This window comes from Lepidochelys kempii, chromosome 6 (assembly GCF_965140265.1).
Source record: "Lepidochelys kempii isolate rLepKem1 chromosome 6, rLepKem1.hap2, whole genome shotgun sequence".
Taxonomy (NCBI): domain Eukaryota; kingdom Metazoa; phylum Chordata; order Testudines; family Cheloniidae; genus Lepidochelys; species Lepidochelys kempii.
In genome coordinates this window covers 84,732,640-84,743,177 of record NC_133261.1, presented here as the reverse complement: position 1 = coordinate 84,743,177, position 10,538 = coordinate 84,732,640, and the positions used below count along the sequence as shown (strand labels likewise).

The window sequence follows — 10,538 nt, the reverse complement described above, 5'->3', positions numbered from 1 at the left end:
TTTGCCAACCATTTATTCTTCTCAAATATACACCTAAAGTGGACTTAAAATTACATCGTCACATTTTCTCCAACATTAGTCTGAAAAAAAACATTTCCCCTTGCAGGGAAGGGAAAAAAGAAAAGAAAAATCACTCACATACTAAAGAAAAATCTATGAAATGTTTCACAGAAAAAGTTCTTAGGTCTTCTTAAACTAAACCCTGTGTAGTCAGAGAAAACATTCACAGGGTTTGGGTGTCCCCCCCCCCGCCCTTACAGGAAAAATGAAACAAATCTTTGGACCACAGGAAATAACACAAGTATTAGAAAATCCCAGTGGTCTGAGTGAAAATACTTTAGAAGGATCTGTGAGCCCTCTAAACGATGTTAAAGGACAACAGATGTTCATCCCCCCAAGCTTATTCTCAAGACTCACGTATTCCAAAAGAGGTTTTATTTGTGAATACTTGGTTCAATACTCATATAAACAGAGATACTGAGGGTAATAGATAAATAAGGAAAGGGAGGCTGCATCTGCCCTCTACCTGCTGAAAAGAGAGCAGAAAACTCCCACTGTGTATGTGAAGATAATGGAAAAGTAAAGCTCTTTGGGTACAGAAAATGGTATTTGTTTTTCTCTGCTATGTCTTATGATGTAAAACAGAATTCAGAAAATATAGTCTGATACGTGATTGTAAAGTTCTTTATGGTAGGGACTGTTTCTTTGTTGTATGTTGTACAGTGCATAGCACAGTGATTTTCAACCTGTGGTCATCAGACAGTTGGGGGCCAGCAAACTATGTCCACGATAGGTTGCTGTTACCATAGAACGGTGGTTTTCAACCTGTAGTCCATGGATCTCTGGGGGCTTCAGACTATGTCTAAGATTTCCAAAAGGATCCACACCTCCATTCAAAGTTTTTTAGGGGTCTGCAAATGAAAAAAGGTTGAAAAACACTGATCTAGTAGAATCTAGTACCTGGCCTGTAGGTACTGCTAAATTACCAAAATACTATTAATAATAAAAACCCAGTTCATTATTAATTAATTCTGACACTAAATCACAGACCCCATATTGCACCTTAGTGCCTAATGTCACTAAGATCCTTATTGAGAAATACTGACTGGTTCCAGTGGAAATCTTGCCCTACTTGGTCAGAAGGATGGTAACTTGATTCTTGATCCAGCCCCACTGAAATCAATGGGAGCTTTGCCATTAACTTCAATGGATGCAAGGTAAAGGTAGCACAATGAACATGGCTGTATAAAGGAAACAAACTATCTGAAGATCTCGACAGAGGCACAAAATCTTTGAGAAGAATAATAAAAGCAGTTGAAAAATGTCAATCAGCTGCTAATGATTGTTTAAAAAGCACTTTGAAGTGCTGTAGAAGTGTTACCTACATACATACATTATATACACACACACTCACCCTTAAGGAAATAAAGAGGTTCTTGTCAAGTGTTTCTTGAACTAGACCCCTTTTTCCATTTAAAGTTTGATTTTATCTCTCTTTTTTAACTCTGTTACAAAAGGAAATAAAGCCTTAGATACACCAATTGGTAAAGGAACCCGATGGCTTTGTTTAATTAATTCCCAGGAATACCAGATACTGATTTAGTAAAAAGTTAGGTGGGTCAAGTTTTTTAAAGTAATTCAAAATTTTATTTCTGCTGTCAGATCTATCCTGATCCAGAAACGTGTTTCAGTCTGTTGCTAACTACTGTGCTGTCATTTCTGAAATACTTTTATTTGCACAGTATTGAACAGGTAGTTATTAAAATACACACACAAGAACAATGTAACATACATAACAACATTAAAATGGTGTTTTAAAAAGGTTTCCATGCAGCTTGCAGACATTTCACTCTTGTGACATTTCCATTTAACCACCTTCCTCATTTTTGTGTAGTTTACCTTTTTGAAGTGAAAAAGCTGCTATGGTGGGCTTCTTTGGTATTTTCCCCACCACAAAGATGTTAAATTTAATTACATTGCCGTAATTTATTACTGAGTTCAGCTATATTCACCTCTTGGACCAGATCCCGTGCTCCACTTAGGATTAAATCAAGAACTGCCTCTCCTCTTGTGGGTTCCAGAACTAGCTGCTCCAAGAAGCAGCCATTAATGATTTCTAGAAATTTTATCTCTGCATCCTGTCCTGAAGTGACATGTATCAAGTTGAAATCCTCCATTATTATAGTGTTTTCTATTTTTAAAGCCTCTCTAATCTGCCTAAGCATTTCACAGTCACAATCACCATCCTGGTCAGGTGGTCGGTAGTATATTCCTATTGCTATATTCTTATTATTCAAGCATGGAATTTCTATCCATAGAGATTCTATGGTACTTCATTTAAGATTTGGTAATTCATTTAAGATTTTTACTAAATTTGACTCTATGCTTTCTTTCACATAGATAGTGCCACTCCCCCATCAGCGTGACCTAGTCTGTCGTTCTCATATATTTTGTGCCCTGGTATCAGTGTCCCAATTGATTAATCATTTCACTACGTTTCTGTGATGCGTCATTTAATACCAAGTATCAGAAGGGTGGCCGTGTTAGTCTGTAGCCACAAAAACAACGAGGAGTCCGGTGGCACCTTAAAGACTAACAGATTTATTTGGGCATAAGCTTTCATCGGTAAAAAACCCGCTTCTTCAGATGCATGGCGTGAAAATTACAGATACAGGCATAAATACATATTGACACATGAAGAAAAGGAAGTGTGACTTTACAAGTGGAGAACCAATGTTGAAGGCCAATTCAGTCAGGGTGGATGTGGTCCACTCCCAATACTTGATGAGGTGGTGTCAATACTAAGAAAGGGAAAATTGTTTTTGTAGCGAGCCAGCCACTCCCAGTCCCTATAGGTCTCTGAAGGCTATGAGCTCCTTGCACCAAATGCACTCATACAGCACCTGTCCACAAGGCAGGTAATCATACAGGCTGAGCCAATGGAGCATCTTGCAAAGCAAACTCACCATATTTTACAGCAATCATATTAACCTTCAACCATAGGCGCGGACTCCGTAGGCACTCCAGGTCTGGAGCACCCACGGGAAAAAAACAGTAGGTGCTCAGCCCCCACTGGCAGCCCCACAGATCAGCGCCCCCTGCCCACCAGTGGCCATGCCGATCAGCTCCTCCCCCACCATCCCACTGTGATCAGCTGTTCAAGCAGCGCACAGGAGGTACTGGGGAGGGGGAAGAGTGGGGGCAGGAAGAGGTGGGGTAGGTGTGGGGGCTTGGGAGAAGCGGTGGAGTGGAGGCAGAGCCTGGGGAAGGCTGGGGTGGAACAGGAAGAGGCGGAGTGGGGTCCTGGGGGAAGGGGTGAAGTGGGGGCAGGGATCAAGCATCCCCCGGAACTGAGGAAGTCAGCGCCTATGCCTTCAACTCAGGATGGCACACCTGGGCCTTATGCTCCACAAAAGGAAATAAAAGTCTTTTACACTTAAACAACATAAAGGTACATTTAGAATTAGGCTCATACCAAACCAGGCTTTTTGGGTTAAGACAGAAAGAAGATCCATCTTCTCCTGTCCTAGATTCACCCATCCCTAGCTCCTGACAGAAGCAGCCAGCCATTTTTTACTGGCATGTTGGGCCCTAACTGGCCTCTGCCTGCTCTTGGCCCTTCTAGACACTAGAGGACCAAGTCTCACTATTTCCGCGTGCAGCTGATCCTGGGAGGCCTCTCTAGGCAACCCTTGGAGGTCTGAACTCACAGCACTTTTCTTCTTAAAAGGAGAGCTCCATAAAGCAGGGCACCACAAGGCAGCAGAGTCTTTGGCAGGGTATGCTTGTGACACAGGGATTCCACAACCTCCCTAGAAACCTGTTCCACTGCTTATGAAATATCAAATCCCGTAGTTGAAAGTAAACTACTGTGGTGAGGATAGTAAACAAAATATATTTTATGATGTTATGTCTTTAACTTACCATATGTATTGTTTTATAGTCAAATATTGCCTTTCCTATGTAGTGCCTTTCACTAATACTCAAAATCAAGTCATCCAGTAATTAATTCCAGTCATTTGTGTGAATTAGCCTGGCTCTACAGTAATTTCAGCAGCATTCAAAACTAATCATCAGTACACACTGTATAATCAAAAAAAGTGCAAGTATCTATATAGTGTAAAAGCCATAGTCGTGGTGCATCAACAGACTTACATTCATTAGCAGAAACAGTAATAGGAGGAAGATTCTTTTATCCATTAGTGATGACAAGGCATGTAATGCTAATTCGTTTTGATTTTAGTTTTGTTTTGAATATGGTTGCCCTTATATGCAAGGATAATTCTTTCAGTGGCATACTCGCAAGGCCCTTTATTTATTATAAGTGTTTTAAACGGTTGATACCACTCTTTATTAAAAAAATCTAATTTCATCCACTACAGTGAGCATTAAACATTATTTACAAATATGCACAGGACAATCCTTCCATGAAGGCATTTAATTAAAAAGCATTTTGCATATTCTTTCGGAAACTATGTTTACAAATTTTCCCAGGACACTGGTAGTTAACCGAAAGGTATTAAAGGTAGCTTAATAGCAGCAGGACTCGAAAGAGTAAAACCTAATGCTTTGGGTTTTTTTGTTTTTTTTAAAAAGAACATTATAAAAACCTAACTTGATCCCTCACACCAACCAAGGATGTGGAGAAACATAAAAAAACCCCAAAAAACAGTCCTCTAATTGAATTATGATAGTTCTAATCCTGAACTGGAAATGTCAGTAGCCACTCACAAACTTGCTAACATCAAGAGTGAAGATAATAAATACTAAATTTGGAAAGCCTGACATAGACTTTTTTAAATTTTAAAAACAACTTTGGAAATCCAAGCTTTGCACTGAGAGTTAACATGTCCTACAGTACTACGGTGATGAGAGCTCTACAAATGTTTACAGACATACACACATGCAGATAAATTAATATTACTCTGGTGGGTGCAACAGAAATGCCTACATAGAGAGAAAACTTCTTACCAAACCAACAAGGCAAATAGTTATCAATGAAGTGACAAGAGGAAGCACACCATTAAGAGTTTAATTTTTGTAAAATATATCACTAGACAATTGCAAATGATTGGATACTTGTGTTTGAATAAAGGTACAATCCAAAAGCTGGAAATAACATGGCTACTGAAACAGCTGCAATTTTACTTCTCTGCACTTTTTTCCAGGTACATAAATGAGAGCTAAGATAAAAAAAATCAGTCATCTTAAAATACATTATTTTTCATATTTACAAAACTCCACTCAAGTCTGAGATTCAATTAATAATTTGAAGCAAAATTTTAATTTCACTTTCAGTGCATATGTTTTAAGTGTGCCCAGGCTCAAAGAATGCCAAATTCTATTTTATGTCATATTATTTCAAGAGGAGAAAAGCGACAGGAACAATGGCGTAAACAAAGGGTGAAATCCTGGCCCTAGTGAAGTCAAAGGCAAAACTCCATAAGGATACATATTTGAATGGTGTGAAATAGTCTTGACTATAAATTCAAACTTCTAATTGTAAATGGAAGCCTGTGCCACAGAATCATGTTTTTTCATCCATAGAAATTATACCAACCGAAAAATAAGGATCATAGAACACAAGACAATAAAAAACAAAAGAGGTCTTGCAGTCTGACGATTGTATCTTTGTATAAACTAAAGATGTAACTACAGAAGCAAACTTTCAGATCCTGCATTGTTACTTTGATTTGGGAACACATGCTTGTATGCAGCCATGAAATTAATTAATTTTTGTCATTTATTTCGCTTGCCAAGTTGAACTCAGATATGATAGGTCTTACAATGAAGACCTTGCTGTTACCTAGTTTTCTATCTGGGTTCAACATAACACAAAGCAGGCAAGTAATTTGCCTACAGGTCATATAGTCCATTATCCCGTAAGTAGGAAATTACCTCATAACCCAATATAATCCAATAGGGAAGAAATTTGCTCTTGAACCATTAGGAAAAGTCATTACAGAATATGCAGATCATATTGTTTTTGAGGCTTAAGTGTAAATGTACACAAACATATGGTAATTACGTAGTTTTTCCATTTGCTAATTAAGTACTTGATGCTTTGCCCAATTTAAGACCATGTTGGCAATTTAACAAGAGCACCGAGGTCTGAATAAAAATGTACATAAATTGGGGAAATTGCAGATGCCCTCATCTTTTATACAGTTGTGAGCCAGGGACTATAATCCTCAACATGCCATGGTCCACTTTTGAGTCTTTCTGCTTGGATGAAGATGGCACATTGTATTCTGGGACTGCAGTTTCCACAGGCTGAACCTTCACATTAAAACTGAGGGAAACTCCATTGCTGAATGATGCACTTTGTCCTTGTTGTTCAAGGATATTAAAAATCAGCAGCGGACAACCATATAAAAATGTCACGTACCATCTCCTTCAATCCATTTGAATGTAACCAAATGATGTCATGACAAATATAAAATAACAATACTTTCAAACTTTGTTTCCTAAACTTCAAAATAATTTTTTTACAAATACAATAGATAATCCATAGAGTTATGCACTTCTGCTTGTTCCACCACTGCTTACACCATCGAATCACTTTACTGTTAAGTTCTGATCACCGGTACCCGAGATGAGCACATCATGCTGGAGGAGTTGGCAATCTCCTTACTATTTCAGTAGCTATCCTTAGATAGGCTTTGGCCTGTAAAAACAAAAACATATCTATTACCTTTTGTTTTCTATATGAAAGCAGAAGAAATATAAAAACTTCTGTTCATGCTATGTTCTTCCACACACATTCAGAGAAGTATTTCAATTTCAGTGTTGCCTTTTTGCTGGTGAAATAAAATTATAATAATTAAAACTTAAGTGTTAGTAAGTATCAAGGAAAAAATCAACTCCAAATATGGTCAGTTATTTTTAAAATGCCAGTCCAAAACTCAGCTGAACAATCTGCCCTGTCCAGCAGGCAGTGCTTGTGTTCTTCCTGTGAAGGACCCCTTCGTCCCTGACAGAAAATGTTATTCCTCAAGTTTCTCTGTCCTGTCAAGTTGGTCGAGGTGCTGCATACACAATTTCAAACTTCAGACAAAAAACAAATAAAATACTAAAAAGCCAAGTAAATGACATCATTACGCACTGGGGTGCACTAAGGAGAATATGACAGAGTCAACAGAGATTAAAAATGAAAATACTTTTTAAAAGACCTTTTTTCCAAGAGATTCAGGTGGATGTCCAAATGGACCAAATTCCAAGTGATTAATGACCACCCCAGTAAAGGTCAATCACACACCAACCTATGGTGTGATGGTGGAGTCCCTAACAAGGTAGATGATGTCAGAACATGGACGCTTACCAAAATAACACTCAAGGAGACAGTCTTATTATATGTACCAAGGTCCTTTTCCATTAACAACTTTAAAAGCCAACAGAGCCAGGTTCATTATCAAACTGATCATAGATTCATAGACTAAGTCCAGAAAGGACCAGAACTCTGACCTCTGACATAGCACAGACCACAGAGTTGGACCCAGTAATCCTTGTATAAAGCTCAATAACTGGTGTCTGAACTACAGCATATTTTAGAAAGACATTCAGTCTTGGTTTAAAGATTTCAAACAATGGAGAACCAACCAAGAGGGCTTGGTAAATTGTTCCAGTGATTTTACCTTCACTGTTAAAAATCTGCATCTTATTTCCACTTTGAATTCTTCAAGCCACTGGATTTTATTATGCCTTTGTCTGCTAGAATAGACCTTTCTGCTACTTAGCTTTTTTCCCCCTATTTAGATACTTATAGGGAATGATCAAGTGACCTCTTAATTTTCTCACAATGAGCTTGCGTTTCTGGCCCACCCTACACTCCCGCTGTAATGGGTATTTTGCAGAGAATGTCTTGCCTGTTTTGTTAGAAAAGAAAGACATGGCTAGAAGGATCACCAATGTGTTACTCTCCCCGCCACCCGCACCCTCACCCACATGCTTCCAATACCTGGAGGCTACTCTCAGCCCCTCCATCCTTCTTTGTGCCATTCCCAGCCCCACTGCTTTACCACTGTGATATCAGGTGCACTTCTTGTTACTTAAGTGTTCACGTATCCATAGAACTGGCCCTCAAGCTTTGGGTACATAAGGAATGCAGGATCAAGGCCTTTATAAATAGTACACAAGGCGCGTATAATATAATCACAATTGATAAAATGAAGGGCCCCAGTGCTACAAAGACACATGATTAACTGTATTCTTGTGAGCAATCCCACTGAAGTCAATAGGACTACTTACGAGAGTAAAGTGACTCACTTACCTAAGTCTTTGCATGGTCAGCCTCAAGTGCAGTAGCAGTATGTTGACACTGCTAAGACTTGTTTAAAATAAGAACTACCAGGATGAACAACAGTATTTCCTATTCTGCAGTTCAGCTTGGAGGCAGCTTTTTCTTCTTTCAAAAGCAATTCAGAACATTAATACTGCCTAAGAGAGGTCCAAAAATGCAATTCTAATAATATAATTATCATTAGCTTTTTTTCAAAAGACTAGCACCATTGATGTCGCTCATATTTCCTCCATATGCCCATTCTATAATGATAGTTTCTGTGGGTACTGGATAATGTAACTACATGAAACAGTAGCAGACTTCTCCAACCATTAATCTACCAATTTGTGCACTTATAAATCAGTGCTAAATCAAGGTGACAAATAGCTAACTGAAGAAACTCTACAAGAGATTCTGAAGAATTTAGTTCTGTTTAATCATTCCTACTACGCAGGAAATAAGTCTTGTGCTAGGGGTTACTTAACATTCTTCAACACATTGTCTTATTTGTACAGTTGTCATTTTGAAAAAGGCAAGCTATTTTTAAAAACAGAGTCCCAAATTATTGGGTACAATTCTTTTTACCATTTAGTACTATACATGCTTCAAAAATTCTTAGTTTACTCTATAAAGTGTTAAGATCTTTAACAAGAGAATGATTTAGGGTAATTTTATGATCAGCAAAACCAGCCACCACAACTCACTTTTATAGTCCCCAAAATATAGTACAAAAGAAAAGTATGGAGACTGCACAGTTATGATGTATTATTTTGCATATAATTATGATGTAACCCCATAAACCAATATTTTAATAAATTAATTTTCTACAATGTAGTTACAAGCAAGTCTGACATCACTGAGTGAAATAGAATGAAATGAAAATGTATTTAAAAACTTCTGTTCACAATTCACTAAGAAGTACAAACAGGAGGTATGTCATGGAGTTAAGTTATTTAAGTTAGACATAAGCCATCAGAATTATAAAGTCCCATTGCTGTACCACAACAGTCAAGCCTTCACTTTTCAATAAAATTCCCATCAAAGATTAGGGGCAATCCTGCTCCTCCTTATCCACAATATATATATAAAACCCAATGCACTGCAGAAACCATGTGTCTACTTCCAGAGCAGGAGGAGTCAGGGCACGGCATTCCAATAGAAGTAAAAAGAAAAGGAGTACTTGTGGCACCTTAGAGACTAACAAATTTATGCATCCGATGAAGTGAGCTGTAGCTCACAAAAGCTTATGTTCTAATAAATTTGTTAGTCTCTAAGGTGCCACAAGTACTCCCTGTCTTTTTACGGATACACGGCTGCTACTCTGAAACCCAATAGAAGTAGACTATACATCCCTTTACAGGCTATGGTGACTAAAATTTCAAGGCCTTGAAACCCAATTCATTTTTGAAACTGGGTTTTCCAGACCCTGGTCAAGGTAAAAAAGGAAACAAAGATTTTCCCTCACGGGATTTTCACTAGCTTTTTTTTTTTTTTTTAAATGACAAAAGCAGCAACTCAGCTAGTTTATGCAACCAAAACATGAATGTGTCCTAGAGCGGGGATTTTTCTAGAGAGCATTTTCCTCTTTTTCCACAAGGAGGGGCTGATTCATAGAAGCAGCTATCTTTGACTTGTCTGAACACAACTTTCTGATGGGGAGAAGTGCATGATCCAACCATCTGGCCCAACCATACTTCTGTGCAGCCTCTGCACTTACTATGCGCAGCTGTGGTCTCCCTCTACTCAGGGAGAGTAGATCAATCATCTCCCTGCTAACCATGTGACTGAGACTGTGAAGAGAAGACATTTTTCAATTACCTATATACCAGTAATAGGAGTCTGAGTAACAAGCAAGGAGAACTGGGAATGCTTACTGATGAGTAGAAATTTGATATATCTGGCATTACTGAAATTTGGTGGGATGACTCGCATGATTGGAATGTTATAATCACTGGTTCAGAAAGGACACAGTGAGCAAAAAAGGTGCGTGTGGGAGGGCTGGCACTCTACATTAACACCATTACCTGTTTTAGGAGTTACTGATAACTCAGAGCCACAGGATTTTTCATACATACAGATCAATGTGCAAACTAACTAAGTCCAGGAGGGTGAATAGTTGGAGGCCTGTTAGCAACCACTGAATCAAATCAGAGAACAGGATGATTTAATCCTTAAACATATGTCTGCAACATGTAGAAAATTAAATTGTGTTGTGATGGAAGACTTCAGTTTAGGAGACATATGCTAGAGGTCTCAGAGT

General features: G+C 38.3%; 1 protein-coding gene across 3 annotated transcripts in view; it reads right to left on the bottom strand.

Annotated features, from left to right (window-relative positions):
- Nucleotides 1–1,117: 1,117 nt before the first annotated feature.
- The window catches only part of NUBPL (NUBP iron-sulfur cluster assembly factor, mitochondrial), a 152,230-nt gene continuing 142,809 nt past the window's right edge, over nt 1,118–10,538 (bottom strand). The window contains exon 10 of one of the 3 annotated variants that reach the window (XM_073348972.1): nt 1,118–6,667. In XM_073348972.1, the coding sequence (XP_073205073.1) occupies nt 6,639–6,667 (29 nt within the window). In that variant the 3' untranslated portion in view covers nt 1,118–6,638. The remainder of the gene's footprint in view (nt 6,668–10,538) is intronic. The other 2 variants (XM_073348973.1, XM_073348971.1) reach the window with 2 other exon arrangements.